General features: G+C 37.7%; 2 protein-coding genes across 4 annotated transcripts in view; one reads left to right on the top strand and one right to left on the bottom strand.

Moving 5' to 3' along the window:
* Nucleotides 1–1,225: 1,225 nt before the first annotated feature.
* LOC117289581 lies at nt 1,226–9,269 on the top strand. Its single transcript, XM_033770740.1, has 5 exons — nt 1,226–1,572; nt 2,202–2,467; nt 3,210–3,418; nt 4,173–4,315; nt 9,183–9,269. The coding sequence occupies exons 1-4, from the start codon at nt 1,345–1,347 to the stop codon at nt 4,304–4,306; spliced, it is 837 nt and encodes a 278-aa protein (XP_033626631.1). The 5' UTR covers nt 1,226–1,344; the 3' UTR covers nt 4,307–4,315; nt 9,183–9,269.
* LOC117289580 (epithelial splicing regulatory protein 1-like) overlaps nt 4,753–24,560 on the bottom strand; it is a 39,493-nt gene continuing 19,685 nt past the window's right edge. The window contains exons 6-15 of one of the 3 annotated variants that reach the window (XR_004518961.1): nt 24,403–24,513; nt 21,874–22,006; nt 20,030–20,072; nt 19,475–19,572; nt 16,851–17,057; nt 15,738–16,019; nt 15,246–15,432; nt 14,107–14,414; nt 12,266–12,378; nt 9,227–9,313 (exon numbers count right to left, since the gene is read on the bottom strand). Coding sequence is in view for 2 of the 3 variants with exons in the window: in XM_033770737.1 (XP_033626628.1) it covers nt 9,179–9,313; nt 14,107–14,414; nt 15,246–15,432; nt 15,738–16,019; nt 16,851–17,057; nt 19,475–19,572; nt 20,030–20,072; nt 21,874–22,006; nt 24,403–24,513 (1,504 nt within the window). In the remaining variant the exon portion in view is untranslated. Of the gene's footprint in view, nt 9,314–11,933; nt 12,379–14,106; nt 14,415–15,245; nt 15,433–15,737; nt 16,020–16,850; nt 17,058–19,474; nt 19,573–20,029; nt 20,073–21,873; nt 22,007–24,402; nt 24,514–24,560 lie in introns of those variants that run through there. The other 2 variants (XM_033770737.1, XM_033770738.1) reach the window with 2 other exon arrangements.

Below are 24,560 nucleotides of genomic sequence, written 5' to 3' on the forward strand. Positions count from 1 at the left end.
TCAATCTTTGAACCGTAGACTTGCATGTCAGTCCCCTAACCTATTGCGTTTACGGAACTGTTTGTATAGGACAATTCGTAAACTGTGGTGCCATTTATTTTAACTAATGGAACTTCATAGACATGTAAATCTTCCTTAAAATTGCACATTTTAAATCTGTTAGCATCGATAGTTAGGCCATGTCCGAATTGGCGACTTTGGCTACAGCTACGGCGAGATCATCCAGCGCGTCTGTCAGTGTTGAAAAATAGCACTAGGACGCGCGCGCCCTAGCCGTAGCTGTAGCCGAAGACGCCAATTCGGACACGGCCTAAAGTCAGTATTGAAATTGCACATCAACTTTTGCCGAGCATCTGGACCGTAAGTGCGGCTAGCCCACCTTGTTGAGCTGTAAATGAATCCGCTTTTACATCGGTCTCATCACTGGCGACAGTGATGAGACCGATGTTAAAAGCGGAGCCATTTGTACAGCTCAACAAGGTGGGAAGTGCGGCAAACTCAAGTTGTATTATACAAACAAACATAGAAGTCATTGTGACTAATGGGTCTAATGTTTAAAAGTTCGCAACTTTGACAGAATCTAAAACGAAAAACGATTATCCAGTGGGACTCCATACTTGTTTATATTTGTTTACTTCTATTTCTACCTCCATTCTTCTTCCTAATTCGACTACAAATTCATTGTGGGCACTCCGGGGGGGAAATTCAATCGTTTCCCGCCTTCCAGCAGTGAAAACCTAGTCATGCCTTTTCATTATATATTCTCGGTCAGATATTAAGTAGCCTGGGCATCCAAAATTTTTCTTCATGGAGTGGCTTGAAGAGATCGACCTCTTGTGGTTTTTGCGGCTGCGTTTTGAAATAACGTACTGCTTTACAAGGCCTTATAACAAGCAAGAGAGAGATTTTTCGATATCACCTGCTCAGAACAAAAATAAATCAAAAACTTTACACCGTAATTACCAGTTTACAGTAACCTATAGGCCAACCCATGTAAGTGAAATTTGCCTCAGCGGCTGCTGTTCGAATCAACTGTGCAGAAAGTTGTAAAAGTCCTTCACTTATTGAAAACATAGCATTAATTTTTTTAACTTTTTTGTGAGCTCCCCCCCCCCAAAAAAAAAAAATAGTTGGGGAACCGACTGGAGCAAGTTTATGGTAAACTAGCGCAGTCGCTCAGGATGTGTAAGAAATTACCTGCAGGTGGCGCCCCCAGGTCTTCATGTTCCCTTGAGGAGAGTAGTCACATTCCGCCTGTTTTTTGAATTATCAAAAACCCACGCCAGTCTCACAGCTCCATCTTCGGACACGCTCTGTGACACTACCGGAGTCCGGAGAAGAGCAATGGCGGTTCTTTACCCCTGTTTGAATTTTGGAGCTGCCACCCTTCTTGTGACTGCAGCATGGGTGTGCTTTGGAAGAAACCTCAGTTTCGGCACGCTGTCAGTTGTCATGTATTTCCCCACACTTGTTGCTTTACTTTTTATGGCTGTCAACAATGACGGCGAATTTTGGCAGTTTTTCAGCAGAACAATTGGCGCACATCATTTCTTGCAACCAGATAAAGTAACAGTGAGTCCTTGGTCGTTTATTATTATTTGTTGTTACAAAAAAGGCTTTCATCCAGCAGTAGGGATGTTGAAGGCTTAATTTTAAAGGCAGTGGACACTATTATTGGTAATTGTCAAAGACTAGCCTTCACAATTGGTGTATCTCAATATATGCATAAAATAACTAACCTGTGAAAATTTGAGCTCAATCGGTCATCAAAGTTGCGAGATAATAATTAAAGAAGAAAACACCCTTGTCACACGAAGTTGTGTGCGTTTAGATGGTTGATTTCAAGAAAAATTGTGGAAAATTACTTCTTTCTCGAAAACTATGGCACTTCAGAGGGAGCTGTTTCGCACAATGTTTTATACCGTCAGCCTCTCCCCATTACTCGTCACCAAGAAAGGTTTTATGCTGATAATTATTTTGAGTAATTACCAATAGTGTAAAAATTACGATTCTTCAAATGCTATTTTCTCAACTTTGATTGCATTTCAAACACAAATATTTCTCTGGAGGCAATTGATACTGGTTGGTATGAATGAGCTTGCTTTATCAGTGAAATTTTTAATTGAAATAATTTACCAATATTATACTTTAAGACCCAATTATTAATTAATTTTTAAAGCAGGTTTTGTTTTCTTAAACAGAATTTTAGTGTGGTATCAGCATGTTGGATTGCCATCGCATTCACAATTCTTCTGATCACATTCTGTGTTCTGTTGAGTGTATCAATGGGATGGGGTCACCTAACCAAACAGCAGAAAGATCAAAGGTCATCGGAGGTCAAACAGTTGATGAGTCGGCGGAAGATCTGGGGATTTCTGAGAGTAGCAGGTGAGGAGATTGGATGGAGATGCTACTTACTACCATGCCTCATGGAGTCATTTACACCCTCACAGGCTCTCGCCTTCAGGTACGGGGGAAGCTTGGTTTGGCTGTAGTGCAGCACTCTGACCCCTCACAATTTTCCAGTGTACCTAGGTGCCCCCCCCCCTCCAAAATGATCCTGAGAATAGTTCCTGCAAAAAGAAGGAGAAACCTGGGCCTGCTTCCCCCTTCCATTGAAAGGTATTCCCCAGTTTAAGGATTTAATCATACCCTGTGCCTTCCCCTCCACTGGCAGGCATTCCTCCTTACCCCATGTGTACTCCCAGTTAAACAAAAACCCTGCTATGCCACTGAGTGTGTACTATGGGCCTCAGTTCAAAAGTCAACTGCTCTTTTCAAAACCACGGCTTGGGCATGATGGACTTAGCAAGCATCCTACTTACAAAGGCCGATTTCCAATTTGTTTGCCCTTGATCACAAAAAGTGTTATTAAATAACCTGAAAAGTCTATTAAAGCCTAGACTAGACCACATCTACATGTACACATAGCTAAACCTTCTCGTCAAGATAATGTTTCTACTTCCCCCCCCCCCCCCCCCAAGGACCAAAATATCATGCCTGGCTTAGGCTTTGTCAGTTATTTAGAATATGGCACTTTTCTCATAGGGTTCCAAACAGACAGACTGAGCCCAAGTCTTACCTTTGTTTTTTGTCAAGCGTCTTCATCTATGGGTATTGGCTACGGTCATTGGCTGCAGTCCCACCCTTGAAGAATAGGCCTTTTTGCAGCACAGTAATGATTCTGAATAATATCTGTATTTTCCCAGTGGTGTAATTTGGGGTCTATTCCATGTGCCCATCATGATTCTGCTGACTGGCCGACTTAACATTGACCGGCGTTGGACCACAGTGATCATCCAGTGCATCGCGGTTTTCTTGTCTGCTTTCCCACATGGCTGGATAGCCATACGGTCCGGCTATGCGCTCTGGCCATCGACCGTCATGCACTACTCATGGAATGTCTTGAATCCTTTTGGTTAGTCTAGTCAAACTATTTTTATATATTTTTGGTAGTTTAAACAGTGTAGTAGTAATAATAATAATAATGTCGTAGTCTTTTCTAGCACACGCATTCACCAAACAAGGTACTCAAGGCGCTGAGTATACAAACTATTAAAAAGATATGTTACTGCAGAGATGAATTCTATACCCACTTATTTATCCTCTTAAAAGGGTTTACAAGGTGCTACGGCACGCTCATACAGCAGCCACAGCCAGGAACCTAGGACGAACCCCTTCGATAAGTGCACTGGGTTCTTTTTCATACGTTACACAACACATGGGACCAACGGTTTTATGTCCCATCCGAGAGAAAAGGGCGTGTTGGTCAAGTGTCTTGCTTAAGGACACAGTTGTCTTGGCTGGGGATTCGAACCCACACTCTGCTGATCAGAAACACCAGAGTTTGAATTCGGTGCTCTTAACCACTCGGCAACGACACTTCCACTGTAGCTCTCAAGCCTAAGGAATCCTACAAACAATGATTGCTATGTGAACCTGAACTTCTCGTTGAACTTTGGCCTGTGTAACAACTATGAGTATGGTAGATGCTGACCCTTATTCACTCAGAACTAGATAATCTTTTGAAAAAATGTCATTTCAATCAAGATTGTTTTACTCATTTTTCAAAAACTACAGCACAGCAAGTAATGTTTTAAGGGAAGCTTTCTACCAAACCGTTAAGTTTAATATCAACCTCTTACTTGTCATCTTGATTTTGATCTTCACAGTACTTGGGAGTATCTACACCAATACGCCAGGTCTGGTAAAGGGTGATCAATGGCTTGTTAACGGTGAGGGTCTTGCAGGTTGCTTGGTCTCAGTACCCGTAGCTGTACTCATTATCATGAATCTCTCAACGTAAAGATAACAGGTAAAACTTTTTAATTCTTGTAAATAACCCAATTTCTTCTTGTGTTTTTAAAGTTTTTAAAATATTCATAAAATAGCAAATCTGTGAAAACTTTGGACTTCATTGCTCATCAAAGTTGCAAGAGAATAATGACGGAAAGAGTTTTTGTCCTTAAGCATTTCTATGAAATTGAGCCAATGGCTTAGATGCTCCTGTGCGACTCTGATGCTTGGGGTCAAGTCAAAACAATACAGAACTGTATTGGTTGCACAAATTTGTGTACTTTCAGATGCCTAAAAAGGGCAAGAGTCCACTCGTATTGCTGAGTTCACCGCAAGTTTCGGTAGTACATAAAAATAGGAACTTAGAAAGAATCCGTGCAACCTTTGGAAATACAGATCAAGCTAAAACAGAATCAAATGCCTTGTAAAAAGAAAACAGTCCACTTGCAACCAACATTGATATCACTTTCTCACTTTATTCAGAAGTACACTGTGAACGACTTTTTACAATTTCATTTTTTAAGGTGCAGTAAACAATAATACATTTAGACTATAAATGTACAATATAAATTGGGAAGATCTCTAAGTTTGTTAGATTGGAGGTTAATGGTTTCCTATGGAAGAACACGATTGTTGTTCGGTACTGTTCTATTAAAACACACGAGATTAACATTCAGTCAGTAGTTTATTGCTGGTAGTCTGTATACATGTGTACTTCATCTTATTGCACTGAATGCGTAAAGTACAGCAGGTTAAAGGCAGTTGGACAGCGAGAAGTTTTTGCACAACTATTGAAATTACACAGCCAAATTTGATCTCGCTGCAAAGCTTAATCTACATGATAGGAAGCAAAAACATTGTAGCAAAAAAAGGTAGTTTGACCACACAGATAAGCACATGTTACAATACTGTCTGTTTATGCATTTTTGCATTCTTTAGGCCAGCTTTGCAGCTATAGAAACATTGACCCTTGTGCACAATAACAGAATACCACACTTGTCCATTATAAATATAGGCCGACAGAACATTACGACGGGAACAAAATTCACAATGAATTAAAGGCGTTTTCACAAAACTCAAGCAGATTTAGTTAGCCCAGTGATTTACTAGGATCCTTCCTCACTCTAACAAAACCCACCAACATATTGGTATTACTCAAGACCCACTGTTGGACTCTGATAATGGAGGTATGCCTGATCCAATGTAAAAAAGCATAATCAGTTTTCTAGTGCAGGCCGCACTAGAGCAGCGCACACGAAAATGTTCCAGGCAAAAATCTGTGTCCCTTATCTGTGCCGATGTTGGTTTTTGTGTGTATTTTGGAGGTGTTTTTAAGCCGAATATTATTCATGTGTAAGCGCGACGGATACTTGTATTATCTATTTTTAAGAGGGTGAATTTCTTGGAATTAAAAGCTTCAAAGAGGGGAATGCCATACAAAAATAATATTGCTGCTCAGACTATTTTTTTAATAATAATTCTTATGGAATGTTTTTTTTTATTTTTATTATTTTTTTTTATTTATTATATTGTATTTTATTTTAACTGTTGAAGAATATGTACACTTCAGGGAACAAATTGTTTTTTGCTTCATGAACATTGATGCAGGGGGGAATACATTGTGCGCAACTAAGCTAATTATTACTGCAATCTCTTAAAAAATAAACACCATTATAATAAAGGAAATTTGCCATTCTGTGAAACTGTAAAATTTCAGTTGAAACCATCCATTCATTCCGTGATTTTATGAAAGCAATATGTGTAGAGTTGTACACGATTCTGGCCTGAAAAGTGTAGATGCTCTTTAAATGGAACGAAAGGGAACATTACTTTGTCTATTGTGAAAGCAGCGCAATTTATCTCCTTGATTTCCTTGTAGATGCGAGTTGGGAGGCGTTTCACCGCATCAAAGCTAGTTTCCAATGACTGAATGCAAGCGTTGTGCTAAAACCTTTATTAAATAGCATTTTGCTTTAATTATGTAAACAAATACAGGCATTTTTTTCTTTACTAAAACAAAAAACAAATTTAATGCGTAAATATACAATAACAGATCTTCACTTTGCTTTTCAGCAATATTTAAATATTCAAACACACATTATATTGTGTAATTGTTGGAAGTATTCAAGAATACAATTTGATTTAACTTTAAAACTCAAAAGGCTACAAATATTTCTAAAACTGGAGTGCAACATACAAATTCCAGGAAAAATACTTGCAAAGTAATATTAAAACATATTATCATTTTGAACAATGAACAAATTAAAACATTTTACTGTAAGGTTTACTTTGTATTGATATTACAAAATACAGTGGTTTCCAGAATATGAAAACTTAAAAAAAGTACTCTTTCAATTATGTAAATGTTTGAACTGATGCTGTACTGTTTAAAGAAGGTCTGAAAAGTCAATTGTTCCGAAACCTAAAAGCTGTGACCCATGAATTTTGGACATGATTAAACAAAATAGAAATTTTAGAATATTGAGCGTTTTTGTGCCTATTGTAACCCCCCCCCCTTCACAAACAGAAAAACAACCTACACTTAATCAATGCCCATTACGATGCTTTATTTAGAGAAGGTTGTATAATTGTTACTTCAGATAAATAATACTGAGAGCTTTTAAAAGAAAATAATAATATTGCGTCAAATCAAAAGGGGGATTCCCCTAGGACGACATCAAGCATGACCAAGACTCACTTGAACCCTTGTCATAGGCAGGAGAGCATTTGCGTTAAAGCGGGTGGAGTTTTCAGGCCAACTTAAACGAGCATCCCCAAAGAACCCCATCCAGTACTTAGAGTAACATGACTTTAATTGTCTGTTTTACCGGAGAACAATTTTTTCTTGTTATTTACTTCTTTTGGTGGCAAGAATATTTGCGTTATTTCCAATCACCTGTAACCTTTTTTTTTAGATCACCTGTAAAACCCCTATTACGGAAACAAAACAAACCAAAAGTTAACCAGAATTATGTTGTGACGGAGGCAAATTTAAGACCCACTATCATGGAGCAGCCATTTCGTTTTCCTTCATATGTTTCAAATAAATAGAAACGTGAGACTAGAAGGCCTTTAAAAAATCTGACCTGAATTACATGGAGGCCTTAGCCATGGTCTCTGTTGCCCCTACTGGCCTTGGTTCAACAAATTTCAACAAACTTTTCCAATGGAAGCGCCCAAGGCAAAAAGAAAATGGCCCTGCCCTCCATGAAATACAAGTCTTTGAAATGGCCCACTACTGCTCACAACGTCATGATTTAGGTCCACTTTAACCTGAAATTTACGCAGGCAGTGGTGCCAAATGCTTTAGTGCCTCGTGAAATATCTCAACACCAATTGTTATTTTCCTCAGACACCTTAAGAACCCTGCCCCTTCTGGGACCTGTTAACTATTCTTGGTTATTATCTGACAGACAACACCTACCATCTAAAAACCTATAAAATAAAAGTCTCTGTTTTTGAAGTAACACCAGTTACAGATTCTAAACGTAAATCTAAACCAAGTTCTTATTATTAAGACACCACTCCATTATATGTTGAGGTTTTTAAGTTAAAATTTATATCTGTTTGCATTGATATGACATCTGGAACAGTTTCAAAGATGTACACTACAAGTATGTTCAGAGATGAGTCGAGTTAGAAGTCTCTGCGGCCGCTGCCAATGGGATTTAGATTAAAGCCTATAATTATTTAGGCCTTTAATTTGTGAAAGCCAGAAATACTTTATAAAATGGGATGTACGCAAAAATAATATTTGATGTGCCAAACACGTCACACACAAAAATTATGACTATATTAAAAAAAAAAGTTGAATTTGTTACACCATTGGAAGCCCAGGACTGCCTGTTCTGGAAGAGTTGATTTAGTTTAAAGCATTCAGAGTTGAGCATTAACGCTTTCATGGAAGCCATCGAGTTGGAAATGTTCTTTGAACACAAAACATCGCGAATACAAAAATTGGGATGCACACCGTGTTAAAAAAACAAAAGCTTAATTTACTTTTGTAGCGTGCACACAGAGAAGGTTTAGTCTAGCAACTACGGCCTAATCTACGAATATACAAGGCACAGAAAGGTTTAGTTATAAATGCCATATTCCCCTCAAAGAGTTAAAGGGGAATAAATGCATAGAGGTAAACTTGAGGCATAAAAAAAATCAAAATGTGCAAAACGTGTAAAGTCTTGAATAAGTTCTAAACAATTACTAAACAAATAAATTGCTATTTAAACAACAATATTAAGATTTCTTAAATATATATCCACACTTGGAAGTGCAAAATTCTGTATTCGTTAATATAATATTTTAAAAAGGCACATTTTTAGTGTGCAGAGAGTCTATACGGATGTTTTGGGGCAATTGAAACCAATGTAGTTTGTTCACACCTCTATATTGTGTAGCAACAGTGAGATAACATTTGTTGAAATTTATTCTCAGGGACCAAAGATTGTTCCCTGTGGAACAAGAGCTCTGCTGAGCAAGTTTGTCGAAAGAACAGCCCTGCTTTATAACAGGCACTTACTCGTTTCATGTGCTAACCAGCAAAAGTGTAGGGAAGCTAAGTGCTTATCGACAGAACATGCTTAAAGGCAAACTTGTCTGCTTAGCATTTTTGTTGCCAGGGATCCCTTTGAATTTGACGGTCCGATGTATTTACAGTGTAAACATAAATTACATCCAAGTTGTGTTTTGTATCTACTCAGTGAAAAACCTGTATAGTTTTGAGTCTTATTACCAAACAGAGACAAAACTTGCGTAGCATTTTCAAGGTACTTCAAAAAATGTCGATCACTGCTTTCCTGCGTGGTGTTTAATTTACACAGAGAGCAGATTCCAACCACCCATGTTTTCTGATGCTGAATTTTGTTTTCCCAATGTTAACTGTTTAGGTCATGAAGAGTTCCATCTTGCCAGTGTAGTGGCGTTGCTTCTCCTGGAGAGCTTTGATGGCCAACTCCTGAGAGTAGAAAGGTACCAAGACGTCCCCGTTATACTGCATCTGCACATTCTCTGCAGGGACCTGAACATCAAGAAGCAGAGAGAGAAAACTATGAGCTTATAGTGCGATGGTGAGTCAAATCATATTGGGTGAAAGTACACAATAGCACCATGAGAATCAAGAAGAAATGGCGACACTAAATTAGAGAGTACGTGTTTCTCAAGATGATCCATGCCCAGTGCTAATGCAAAAACTACTGCAGAACAAAATAAATATTTGCTAAAATTAGCATCAGTTATCACTGTACAGTATGTCAAGTTGGTTGGTTTGGATCATTTGCTGGTTTCTGTGTGAAGCTAGAATTTTCTAAGCAGCTTTTTGATATCAGGGCCCAATTTCATAGGGCTGCTAAGCACACAGATTTGCTTAGGATTTCCAACCAAATTTCCAAGTGGTTTCAGGATTTAAGCAAACAACAGCTGAATACCAGTAACAGGCAATATGCATCAAATGGACATTTTGTTGGTAATCCTGTTTTTATCAAGGAAGAAATTTAATGCTGAGCAAATTTTAGTGCTTAGCAGCTCTATGAAATTGGGCCCAGGTACTTTTTGGTGGGAAGAGTATCAGTGTACAATGGCCTAGGCTGTACGCCCCTACTAGTACTGAATTAATATATGTTGTGGTAGTGTATTATATATCTCCCTAGGTTTATAATTGAAATAAGGTCTTGCCTATATTATTTATCTGAAATATTTTGCTTGGATTTCCACTCAACTGAATATTCCATTTGTAAATATGTCTTTGTAAAGTGTGTTTTTGAAGAAGTCAATTTTCTTCTGTGAGGATTTGTGGTATTTAGTATGACTAGCCTCTAAAGTTTAATCCAAAATTAAACCTATTTTCCTCTAACAACAAAGGTTTAAGACATTGCCCAATTGATTATTTTATTTTTTTCGCCGAGTAGAATTTAGTTCTGAAAAAACCTGTCCCACTTTTGAACTGTGAAGAGGATTGCGAGAGGTCCTCGAGAGAATGTTTTAAGTCCCGGTTCACCCAATCTATTCTGCGGCAGAAGATGAACAGCAGGACTGTAGTTCTAGTTGCCAATCTACTCTGCGGCAGTAAAATGAACTGCAGGACTAGTTATTAAGATCTGAACTATAGGTCAGATCCTCCACACCGTTCCTCAATCTAGTCTGTGGCAGCAGAAACTAAGCAGCAGAAATTCTTTCAGAAGTAATTACAACTCGGTGGGTCTGTCTTTCCTCGTTTTGTTTTTGATTAACAAATTACTATGTAGAGTTAACAAGACTTGTACTGTTTATGTAAGAGCTACCTGACTGCCAGCGCTGTAGCCTTCTGTCAAGACACTCACAGAAACCCAAATGCTATACAATGTACATCATGCTCAGACCCACCTTCTCGCAGACATGAAAGAATCGTGGCGCTGTGCGTAATGTACCGATATGCCTTCCAGGTTGTCGCAAGCGCCTTGATAAAAGGCTATCGGCCCTTTTGGCTGGTCTGTTTTTTCCGGAACATTTGAACAAATAGGGACAATGTTGCTACATGAAAATGTATTTTGCCCATTCTTAATGATGGGGTATTAGTTTTGGAAGTGATGAGAATTGGGATGTGTTATATGAGTTCTTTTTGTTTGTAAAGTGGCTGGCAATCAATATTATATGTTTGAATGAAAAGGGGCCCAGTTGAAAGCCTCTTGTATGAAACAGTGTTGATTGTTGTCAGTAAAGCCCTGCATGAGGTCGAAGGTAATTGGCCGAGAGTTGCATGTGATTCGTACACTTGCTTCAATATTGCTTGACCTCATAAATGGCTGTGATGCAAGGGGTCAATGTAGAATGAAAACTATTTGATTAGACTATTTATATTCTTTTGAAGCTTACAAAAAAAGAAATCATTTCATTTGAATGATAATGGTGATACAGATGAGAAGTCAATGCTAGTACATGGTTAGAATGAAAAAGTTTGTTGTCTTGAAATCTGTATAAATTGTTCAAAGTTATATGAGAAATATTATCACACAATTATATGTACCAGTTTAGAAAATTCCAATAAAAATGTTTCAAACAAATAAGTTTCCTCAGCCAACCCAAGCTGTGTTCCTGTATATAGGATCCCAACACCAACCGATGCAAATGCTACCATCACCTCATATCCTTCAGAAAACACCCTCAATGTGACACCAGTAATTACTCAACTATTCCTAGAACCATCACCAGTTTTAACTGAAGGATATTTATGTTAAAGTCATACTTCCTAAGAGGGGAAGCAGACCCCCCACTCAGAACCCTTCCCCCTCCCCCTCCCCCTCCCCATATGAAAATCTCTGGTTACCCCACTGCCTACCCCGGCCTGAAGATGAATCTTTACCCCCCAGAGTCCACCAGAATCCAAATTCTGAGGACTAATTTATATAGGGATGTGATTTCCTCTGTTTTTAATCAGAAATCCATTTTTTTGATGAACATATTTGATGGAATGGTCAAAAATTGATAGTTAAACTGTGTTAATTGGAAACTAGATGATCTGGATAAACCAATGGAAAGTGATACTGTTAAGCTATGCTGTTAGTGTTTGTACAATTCCCGATATGTGGCAGAGGGCGAGCCCCCCCCCCCCCTGCATTTTCCATGTTTTTCTCTCAAGAGTTCCTGAGACTCCCAGAAAAGAAAAATGAAAATCCAGTACATTGTGGGTGGGGGGGGTACAGTACACCCTGCCACATATCAAGCACCAGATATTGGATTCTGATGGATTACCCGAGATTTAGTAAAAGAGACTACTTAGTAGAAAACAACCTTGTACTTTATTATTATTTCCTTCACCATTTAAACCAACACCAAGCTATCGTGTTGATTACCACCAGCCGAATAATTGAAAGAATTAGTCAAACGAATGCCCCAAGGTTAAAAAAACCTAAACAATCAGTGAAGACCAGAAGTAGACCCTTTTTCCGCAGAAAAAAAACCACAACCAAGTTTTGATGAAATTAATTCTTCCAGCTACCTATTGCATAGTATTCTTCAGTCTCTTTATTATTGCACTTGAAAAATTTTCCCCTGAGCTTTAGTGGGTCATTGCCAATCGACGCTACCACCTCCATGGAGTTGGGGGAGAGCCTTCATTGGCAGGAAGGAACAAAACAAGGGAGAGGAAAAATTGTAAACATCAACAATTTTAAAAGATGCATTTGCTGTCATTTTATGCGTTATTTTTTTCTTTTTTTTCTTTACACAAGTATTGTCTTCAATCTTCAATAACCAGAAATTATTATTTTGGTTTTTAGTCTGTAGTGTAGTAAAATAAAATTCATTTATCAAAGTTTTTCATTAGGACTGACTTCAATACGTAACCAAAATATTTTATTTTGGTTTTCAGTCAGTAGTCTTGTAGTAAAATAAAATAAATTTGCCGCCATTTATGTGCGATTCTTTTACACAAGTTTGGACTCCAATCTTAAATAAGGTAACCCGAATATTTTATTTTGGTTTTCAGTCGGTAGTCTGGTAGTAAAAAAATTCATTTTATCAAAAATTTTCAGCAAGTACTGACTCGAATCTTCAACAAGTAACCACACAATTGTATTTTGATTTTCAGTCATTAGTCTGGTAGTAACATAAAATTCATTCATTGGAATTATCCAGCATAAATAAAGATGTAACCTATTTCAGTTGCATCATCAAAACCAAATGATGAAGAATAGACTTTTGGGTCAGTCTTTTATAGTAAGTTTTTCCAAAGCAAAACTTAATGGCATATAAATTAGGCAAATCATTTTTCTAAACAAAACATTTTCTGTGCCATTTTCTGACATTGTTTTGTTTCTCAAAAAACTTATGATTTTGGGAAACTTTGTTCAACACCCTACTTTGGAGCTGAAATGGTACAAATCTTGTTCACATTTATTTAAATCCATAGACACCAAAAATGTTAAAGTAAGTTTCCCAAAATGATTATGATGTTCTAAACAATTGAGATAAATCTAAAGATCCTGTGCTTTCAGGTAAAATCCAGCTCGTTTAAGAATATCATCGACAAAATAAATAGTCTCAGCTTGGTTCGTATCTTTCTTTCAAGTACAACTTCAAAAGTAATTCATTAATTTTAATAAATCCTTTATTAATTTATCTTCTTCATTGGTTTTGCCTCGCTATAATTCAGTAAGGATAAGTCATCAGCAATAAAATGCATCATTTGTTGTTGGAGTTTTTGTGCAAGTGATGAATAAATTAGTTCCAAAGCATACCACAGATTAGATTTGTGCAGTTTATAGAAGTGTACATAACCTTCAATGTTCCAAATTAAAGACAATTCTGATATTTTACATAATTTTACAACTGTTTGAATTTAGTGTCAGCTACAACTATGGATTAAACCTGTTTGAAAAGCCTTCAGACATCTTAATTGCAAGGGAATAGTGAATGTAAGTAAATAATACAGACTTACTTTGAATAGTCTGTGTACACAATGGTGAAAATAATTTGCAATTGGCCCATACCCCACTTGTCATGCCATTTATGTGGTACTGAGTGCTATGGAAGTTTGGTTAAAACAAATCAAGTTTATTGGGTTTTCTCTGTAAATTTGTGCTGGTGCTTCAACAGTTTTACAAATAGCTGATTCCAGATGGAAACACAAGAGGATCAAAGCAAAATTTGGCTTTCAAGTTGTAAAAAGGGAAGTGGGTTATTGTGGTTTCTTGATGAAAAAGGGGGCTGGGAGTTTGATGAATGGTTTTGTCAGGGTCTTTTCAGCGGTTCCATCCAACAGATGTACAGATGTTTTGTTTGCTTTGTAAAAAAAAAGGTTTACTTGTTACACCAATGAACCATTCTACCGTCACTCACCCCATATCCCTGGAAGAACTGGGCAACCTCTTGCGGGGTAGCTCCAACATGCAGCCCCCTCAGTCGGATAATGGCATTATTGGCATGGGGGTGATGGTACAACTGGCTGGTCGTTGGTGATACCGGGGGACTCGGGAAGTAATACAAGGGTTGCTGGATGTAGGTGTGCGTAGTCTGCTGGCGAGTCTGCTGATGAATGGTAGGAAGAGCAGCGGTGGTGGGGATGAGGGAACCGGGAGCACTGGGAGAGTGGAGTTGTTGCTGGTAGGGGAACGGGGGAGTTGTTGGTGCTATTGCACTTGGTACTACTGTAAAATCAAATTGAAAGAAAATTTTTACAGTGGTTTTGAGCTGGAGACAATCAGTTGAAATGTTACTCATGTTGACTACAGGCTGCTTCCATAACGAGTGAACTATCTGAAACTAGTGCCAAAGGTGTACACTCAAACTAAAGACATGACAGTTTTATAACTCTCACATCCTTTAGAGAAAAAAAGTGTTGGCAAAGAAAGGGCTAAGCATTCAATGTGTAAGTCGTGTTTTAAGACAACTGAGCAAGAAAGTTTGATTGACTTTATTGCATTCATAAGTTGTTATTCTGGGAAGGTTAAATTCTGCAAGGGAATGGGAAAACATGTCTTAGCAACAAAGGTGTCACAGTAATGCCATATTTTAGTCAGGAGCTTAAAGCTTCCTAATTTTGACAAAAAGTACTCTCTGTGTCTGGATTAAATCTTTGTTTTCTGAATCATTAGTTTTTGGTGTCTCATTCATTTTTTTTTCTGTCCCCAGACTACCTCACCAAGACTTGTCTATAAAAAAAGGGTTACACCCTATGTTCTGACACCCCTCATGTATTTTCATAATCTTAACCCTGACCCTAGCGTGTAGATCATCAGGGTTTTTTTTCTTCTTCAGAACATAGGGTTGTTGAAACATGAGGGTGTTGAAATGTAGAGCAATCGCCACAATATATGAATTGCACATGAAATTTACCACCATCATGAATGTAAGACAATGGGGATGTGCACGTAAGTATGCTCTGCGCAGGACTCTTAGCCAATGACAGACTTTCATGTATGCACGTTTCATCAAAGATGGCAGCCAAAGCCAGGTGACTTTAACTTCCACAATCTTACCTTGCTGTGTCTGAATAGTTGCCTTATTTCTGGCTCCACTCATCAGGGCTAAGTTCATCTCATCTCCGGAGCATTGGAAGACCTCAACATATCGCTCACCCATGTACTTCCTATGACACAGCTGGGCAGCTAGCAGAGCTTTCTCTGCAGCCATCATCTGGATGAAGGCTTCTCCTGTGGGATTGCCCTGGAAAAACAAAACCAATCAAGATGAGTTTCGAACCCAAAACAACCAAATGTGTGCAAACACTCATTTATTCATTTATTCATTTTAGTTTACACCAGTGATGCAAGTACCAGACATATTAAAGGAGTTTCTACTAGATATCTTTCTAGACAGTGCATTTTCATTATTCTTACAGAGGTCATCAACCCGACATTTTAATGTGCTCCGTTTAGATTGCCAGTTTGGTACAAATCACTGGCATATAACTCGGGTGGGATTCAAACCCACAACCTCTGCAACTAAAAGGATTGGTGTTAAGTACTCACCTGCATGGTGTAAACCATGTGGACTCCATGCGGGCGAATGAACGACGCCGTCTCTCCCAAGAACCTCATGATGTCATCAATGGACGCCTTGAAGGGGAGTCCCCGCATCCTGATGCAGTCCCTCACCATTCCGCAGGTAATGAGTTGCTGGGGTACAAAGGAGGCGTGGTGCGGCTGTGGCATGATGTGAGCTTGGGGTGGGTGGATGATATTGGGGACCATGACGTTGGAGGTTGGAGGACCCTCTGGCATGAGGGGCTCTGAGTGGAGGCGGGAAAGAACCTGAGGAAAGAGGAGGAGAAGTTTGAGCTAAATTCTTATAAAAGACAGTGATAAAACTTGAAGAGGATGGATATGAAGATGTATAGTAACAGAAAATGGCACACTAGTTTAATGCTTTTGATGTGAACCAAATGTTGACGACTTGAGATTAGTCAGCTTGCATGATTAAAATGTTTGGAGGACCGATTGAAGTCCTTTGAGAGGTTCATCACTTCTTGTCAACCAAACAATTTTTGGTATGACAATTTGATCAATCAACCATCAAAGAGTCATTATTCTAGTTGCCTCTCCCAAGGTGCTTTGCTTAACAAAGTGTTGAAATATTTAAGACAAAATTGTTCACAGAATTTCATGTGGAGAGGTCAGAGGACTAAATGGAAGCAGACTTGAAGAGATGAGTCTTAAGCTGACTTGACTTGATCTGTAAGGAGTCAAGTGTGTAGAGTTGATAGGGTAGATCATTCCATAGCTTTTGTTCACATAAAATGAAGCCTCCATCACCTCGGGCCTGATACTTAACAGAGGCAACAAGGGCGATTGGCTCCATGCCCCCTGGTAATGGCCTTGGTGCCCTTGAAATGCTCCAGCATATTTGCAATTCCCTTATTGAGTGCCCTTTACGAAGGAGAAAATGCCTTGGTGCCCTTGCCCTTTCGCTTGATGAAGAGTGAGATCTAGAAATGTTCAACAGCGGTTTGTTTACTGTTCTCAGACTTGACCGTGGATGGTATCACAATTCATCAGTAAATTTGAAGACAACTAAGTGGGTTTAAAACTTTGTTATGACACATTCAGTACTCAACTGAGCAGTAGGAAGTTTATAAGTCGTACCTGCTGTACTTCAGCTGTTGTACTGCGGAAGATCTCAATGTATCTATTCTTCAGGTAGTCCTTGTGTTTCTCCAGAGCCTTATTGGCTGCCTCCTCAGTGGCAAAGAGAACGAAGGCATCGCCAGTCATCTTCCCATTCCGCTGTTTCACAAACAGTATCCCTTCTTCACCACTAGAGACAGGAATGGCTGGCCCGAAGAAGTCAACCTGCAGATAAAAACAATAAGTTCTCATGAATTAAAGGCAGTGGACACTACTGGTAATTACTCAAATAATTATGAGCATAAAACCTTACTTGGTAACAAGTTTCGGGGAGATGGTGATAGTATACAACATTTTGAGAAATGTCTCCCTCTGAAGTAACGTAGTTTTCGAGAAAGAAGTAACTTACCATGAATTTGATTTCGAGACCTCAGATCTCAAAATCAAGCATCTGAAAGCACACAACTTCGTGTGACAAGGGTGGGTTTTTTCTTTCATTATTAACTCGCAACTTCAACAACCAATTGAGCTCAAATTTTCACAGGTTTGTTATTTTATGCATATGTTGAGATACACCAAGTGAGAAGACTGGTCTTTGACAACTACCAATAGTGTCCAGAGTCTTTAATCCTCTCAAAAACTCTCTGTACTTTTGGTTTTGGATTTTAGAAAAAGCAACCAGTTGTCTCAAGTTTTCACCTGAGCAAACACCCTGTTGCTTTGATGAGATTTTTATCTAGTGCAATGTTTGTGTTAGTTTTGAGCCAATGTTCTGCATTCAAAAACAGTTGATGACATTTTCAATTCGGCAGCTCTTGTGACTTTTTCAGACTTTTCGAAAAGGGATTTTTTTCTATTTTACAGAGTATGAGCTTCTAAGATCAAGGTGATAAAAAGTGCCTCATACCAAAACCAGGGTTTCCATTTACCATAAAATTCTAAAGCTCAAATGAAAAATGTCTCCATGTTACTGTAAACCTTTTTACCAGTTGAACCAATTAATGTTTAGGGAATTTTTTAAAGGGGATGATTTTTGGATGGCAGGATGGATTATATAATGTTTAATATGAGATTATTTTAGATTTTTTGCCAAGGAAGATAATGTGCAAGAGGACCTGCACTTATCCACGCCCCGGGTGGCAATCTATCCACCAGCAAACGAAAAAAACCGCTTCACCTTTCCACATGTTAGCAAAAATACACCTTAAATGGATATGGACATGACCAGTTTTAATTGCCAACAGTGAAAAGTGGCTACAAAAAGGTATACCACTAAGGCCAAGATGGTAAGGTGTGTCATCTCCATGAGCCTGAAGTCCCTATAGAGGTCGAGTTTGAAACCTAGCCACCTGTAAATGCAAGTGTTTTGATTCTGGAAAGCATGTTGTCTCGATCTTAAAAAACACTGTTCATTTCAAGGTAACACACCACAATGGGTAAGTTGTAACTAATTTGGGTTTAACAAAAGGAAATATTATTAGAGTGACATTTGAACCTGTGACCTCCAGATTAATGTGCCAGTGATATACCAACTTATCATTTTTGTTCTCTGTTTTACCCAAAATGGTTCATTGTTTGTAGGAAGATGATGTATCTTCATCCTCTAATAAACACACCGTGCAAAAACAATGAGAGAATTTCATAAAATCAGACAAAACCAAAACATATTTTGGGTTGCTTCCGGTTGCAAGTTTATATCAAACTTTAGACCGCAGCAATCAAAATAAGCCAGGTGATTTGTCAGGTCTTCAAATGCTATTTTGAATCGTTGGCAAAGTTACAGTTTTAGAGGATCAGTACTGATATGAATTTTATAATCAGTGAGCCAATCAACTTGAAACAAAATAATAGTGACTGTCCTGTGATATGTACCAAAAATAAACTGGAAATATTCCAACAGAAAGTCACTTTACCCTCACAGAGTTTCCCTTAACCTTTCAGAAAGACCGCCTAGACCCTTCCAAGAACACAAGTCCCAAGCCCGACACCCTCTAGTCACCCAAAATAAAACACTTGAACACCAAAAGGAGATAATTTTGTCATGAGGGGGAACTTACATCAACTTAAAACATTCATTCATTTTGTTTTGTTCTTCAAAACACAAGTTTTGCATCAGTGCCAAGTGAGCCCTGTAGAACACAGTTGTTTAATCAGGGTAAGTATTCATAAAAGGAAACAAATTATAAACTAGCTTTAATAACTTATATGCCTAACTGCAGATTTTGTAGATGGTTTCAAACTTAGTTTTTACAATTAAGGCAGGAACAGCTGAGGTTTCTTGACTGTTAAAGTTAAAAAATATGACGACAATATAGCAGAGAACCTAGTGAATATTTTTGGTGAGGCTTAGAAAAAAATGCCTGGAGAAGGAGGGCTTCAAGTTAAAAAAGTGAAAATAACAAACCCAAGCCCCAATTTTCTTTTCATTTGTTATCCCAAAAAGGATTTTATTAATTAAATGAACACTGTGACTAGTATCTTGCCTACACAACAGCTTGCAATAATTTGGACTATTCTTTTGTCTTCTTTTTCTTAAACAAAATATATGAAATCAGTGAAAATTGAAATGGACAAAAATAAATTTTGATTTAGTTGGATATTCAAATTAAGATATGTTAATACACAACACAGGTATTACTTACAACTTCTTTTGCAGAGGCAGTAAATGGCAATCCCCTCATGCGGACAATGATGTGCCCATCATCCCTGGATAAGAACATGGCAGCATCGCGAGAGGTCCCTGGAAACAAAATAGCATTCTTATTTATGACAAAGATATTCTCAATCTTCAAACATACGTTTTCATTTCAGTTTATTTAATTTATTCTGGCTGTGAAGCAAAGGACTCTGAGAAAAAGTAACCTAATCACTGTAGTAGCCAGGAACCAAACAAAGTGTCAGTTTTAGATGTGGGAGGAAAAAGCCCCGGAAGAATTATTCCATGTTAATAACACGTAGTAAGGTATAAGTACTTAAACCCAATCTATGTAGTGATAGCGAGATTCGAACCAGGGTCCTAGAAGTGGAAGTTGGGGAAAGACACAGTAAACGCCAACCCGACTACCTGATTTCGCAGAAAACTTGGGAACAAGTATAATTATAACTTTCAGTCAAGCAAATTAATTTTGTAGTAATTAGAAGTACACTTGTTTAACCTTTACTTCTGTATATTTTTGTATAGACATGTAAATCCATACCTGCTGCAACCTTGATAAATTCTTCACTTGTTCCCTTGAAAACCTGAATAATATCAACAAACAAATTAATTTGTCATTACAAAGCTTCAAATAAATACTTAGTTGTCAATATTGGTAATTCATGAGTGGAGAAGATTCTCAAAATATTTTGTGTTTGTCTCCACAACCCTTCAAGTTTCAACATTCATTTGATGTACAACTCAGACTTTTTAAACTCATACAAATTGGGAAGATAGCGCTTTCTGCTCTACCGGCCAGGCTTCCGACTGGTGATACCCAAGTAAACATTCGTATGGACTGTAAAGGGGGTAACCCTGTTTCAGCCCTAGGAGTAGGTGCAGCCCACACCTTGAAGTGGCCTTTGGGCCTTGTGTGTCTGGCGACATGCATAAAATAAAATAAAAAATTAGATAAATGAAGCTCATTGCTTTTCAACCTGACTGCATCTCTAAGAGTGTGGTGTTTGTGTGTGTTGTGTTGTGTTTGTTGTCTTTCAGTCGTCGAGATGGAAATATTTACAGGATGACGGAAACCTGCAGTCGTTAAAATTGTGCTTTTTCATAAATAAATAAAAGGCTGGTATGAATTCATCATGATGCAGATATTGTGCCAGTTTCAACCACTCGAGAATTGAGTGTGCAGTATTCCTGAGATGTTTTTCTTCTATTTCTTGCTGGTACTATAGGCAGTATTTTTCCTGCATAACTAATAAACTATTGTATTTTATGCGACCATATGGTTTATCTGAATGGACTGTATATGCCACATGATGGCTTCAAACAGAGGTCACATTTTTATATGCATTTGTTTTTGCATTAGCATTTTTATGCTTTGCATGGTGCCTGCTTTTTTATTGGTAGCATAGCAGATGTTGTTATAGGCGAGAACATTTCTTTTTAAAGTTTGCCGATATTAGACTCTGTACCCTCAACATTAACTATTTTCTCTCTTCAGACTAAAAGACAGTGAACACTATTGTGTATCTCAACATTATGCATAAAATAACAAACCTGTGAACATTTTAGCTCAATTGGTCATCAAATTTGCGAGATGAAAGAAAAAACACCCTTGTCACATCACACGAAGTTGTGTGCTTTCAAATGCTTGATTTCGAGACCTCAAATTCAAAAACTGAGGTCTCGAAATCAAATTTGTGGGAAAATTACTTCTTTCTCGAAAACTACGTCACTTCAGAGGGAGTCGTTTCTCACAATGTTTTATACTAACAACCTCTACCCATTACTCGTTACGAAGTAAGGTTTTATATGCTATTAGTTATTTTGAGTAATTACCAATAGTGTCCACTGCTAAAGTGATTAAAGGTCCATCAGTCGTTCTGGTCACTGCAATAACCTATCTTTCTGAAAGTTTGTATATACTCAGCGCCTTGAGTACCTTGTTTGGTAGATACGTGCGCTATATAAGACTTCGATATTATTATTGTTCTTATTGACATCTCAATATTCTACGTAGTCTTTGTTGTAAATCATTTTGCCAAATGACACATCAACTCTTTTTTGTATGCAACACATGTATTTGGATACAACTTTATAGTGGCAATACCATGACAATTTTTTGCTATTTTCTCAGCAAGTATACACCGTATTTACATCATAAAATTTCACATGTGACTTTTAATTATTGTTTCTTTATAAATTTTGTCTTTAAATTAGCACTGCAAAAATCGAAATATAACCCTTACTTTAAAGTAAACATGACCCTTGTTTTTAAGTGATATCTCTTTGAAAACAAACAGGATTTTACAACTCTTGTATCATGTATTATTGGAGGTTTTCAACTGGTAATGGGAAAATAATAACATTGGTAACTAAATAACTACATACCTCTACATATCGGTTGCCCAAGTTATGCCTGTGTCTCTGCAAGGCCATATCTCTATGTTGGGACGATACAAAGTGCACCATGACCTCGCCATTCCTCCTGCCATAGTGGTTTAAACACAATGCCACTCCACCCCTAAAATCACCACCAGACCAAAACAAACTTGTTTATTGACAAATTATTAATAATTATGCACAATATTACCAAATAATTTTTATTTTGTTGAGGGAAATATTGGCCGTGCGATGTGATGGGCTTCGTTGATCATCCGTGAAAATTACAATATTGTTTACGTCTATTGAAAAGGGGTTCAGGAGAGTAGATTTCGAAAATAGCAAATCTTTTACGGAATCCAAATTTTTAAACAGCATTCACGAAAGCCAAACAACGTTATTTTCAATTTGTTTCTCGAAAACATATTCTTATATATGATGACGTATTGGTGAGTTTCACTGATGGCAATGTCTCAAACGATAAATACCACAACAAAACCGAAAAGACAAAATACCTAAACGTTGCGAGTTCCAAATGAATTGGTTTAACACACCATATTACACTCAATATTTTCAGATTCCATTTGAAAAACTTTGGAAGGAGTTTCACACGGCTAATGTTTGTCACGATATGCCACGTTCTTTCTATCAACAGACAAGAGTCATCTGCACTTTTGGCTCCTTTCTTAGTGTTTTGCAACAGTAGTTTATTATAGTTCGTGTTAAACTCTCCGTGACTCGGATTTGACTCTCCGTGACACGTGACTCGGATTCCTCGCCCACTCCCACATAACAATCTGGGCAGAACCACATTTAAATGAAAATGATCCCTGATAAATGGCTGTTGGTATTGATGAACTTTGTTTACCGGTTATGAGCATGATCCAAACCTAGGGGATTTAAGTGGTGATATTTTTTTCGGCAGCCATTTTGTTTTGTTTTTTCTTGCACAATAAAAGAAGGTTTCCAAGGGACATCGGTCATAAAATGATTGATGGCAGCTTTGGCTGTTTTGCTTTTCCTGTTTGGCTTTTTGTGCATGTGCTTTGCTTACTGCCTTTATTTTTTGGTATATGTTTATTGGTGTGATAGGCGATACAGAGTGGACCCTTTTAGCTGTGGTGGCTGGTGGTTGTTAATACTGTAGAATTGTCTTGCATTTGTAATTGAATGCGTATTATGAGGACATTTTTATTTCCGTTTTAATGCCATAGGTCAACCCTCAAATTTACTCCGAAGGGCAACCATTTTCCCAATGATTGAAATGTCAAAGTTCTTCAACAAACAGTGTATTTTTAGACATGAAATTCCTGGACCGACCAGGTGTTGTGTTGTTACAATGTATGAAATCGTTCCAATTCGATGAAAATAGGATTGAGTAAACATTGGTCTAATTAAATCGTTACATTTTCTGTTAAAGGGAAGGTACACGTTTGGTAATTACTCAAAACAAATATTAACTTAAAAACTGACTTGGTAACGAGCATTGGAGAGCTGTTGAAAGCATAAAACAATGTCAGAAACGGCTCCCTCTGAAATTGCATAGATTTTGAGAAAAAGGTAATTTCTCACTAAAATAATAAAATACTTCTAGCTAGAAGTTCTTTATTCCTATCTGAAAGCACACTGATTCGTCCAACAAGGGTGTTTTTTCTCTCATCATTTTCTCGCAACTTCGATGACCAACTCAGCTAAAATTTGCTCAGGCTTGTTATTTTATGCTTATGTTGGGATACACCAATTGAGAAGACTGGTCTTTGACAAACACCAAACGTGTAATTTCAAGCAAGAAATTATCAACAAATTTCCAGTTAAAATGTCCAGTAAATCTATTAAGAAGAGTTTCGTCCAGGTTGAAATTAATTTACATTTATGTTGCGATTATAATTACGACTGTTGATGTAATATAACGAAATATGATACATCTAAATTTATAAAGGTTAGCTTTATGGGACACGTGCAATATTACATGGGACAACTAAACTTTCATCCACCCCACAGCTGTCGACTGCGTGTTTCGATAACCGTCCAGTAAATTATCAGTGGTCATTATTACATAGGCATTATACATTTTATTGTCTACAATTTAATACATGCAATAATTATATCAAAAGTTGATGGGGAAAATTTACGAGAATTTAATTAAAATGTTGAAACTAACGAACTCTACGGCAAAAAGTCAGTTTGCGGGGTAGCATCATGTCGATTTCTACACCAATTTTAACTTTTATTAGGGAAACATATTGCCTTATTTGGACTACAATGGCTTCAAAACGCGTTTGAAATATTTGTTTACGAAATAAATACGGTTGGAAAGAGATTGTAAAAATAAGTAAATATAATATTATGATCCAGACAAATGACGGGAAAAGTCAATTTGATTCTATTCAGTATAGAAAATGTGCATCAAATCCGGACGTTTGTTTATGGTTTAAGCAATTTCAGTTGGTTTCACCTCGGAGAATTACAACCAACAAATATTAACAGCATGATTATTAGAAGTTGCTGATAGGTAGCTTCATATATTGTTTGACTTACTTTGCAATATTAAGACCCTTGAAGAACCGGAAGACATCCCTGTCCGATGCTTGCCACGGTAGACCTCTAGCTTTGACAACCGAGTTGTCTGGAACAGTCTCTGTTTTATCACTACGATAAATCAAATTGGTGACAAGTGTAGATTAGTTCATTAATTT

Source organism: Asterias rubens, chromosome 4 (genome assembly GCF_902459465.1).
Source record: "Asterias rubens chromosome 4, eAstRub1.3, whole genome shotgun sequence".
NCBI lineage: Eukaryota > Metazoa > Echinodermata > Asteroidea > Forcipulatida > Asteriidae > Asterias > Asterias rubens.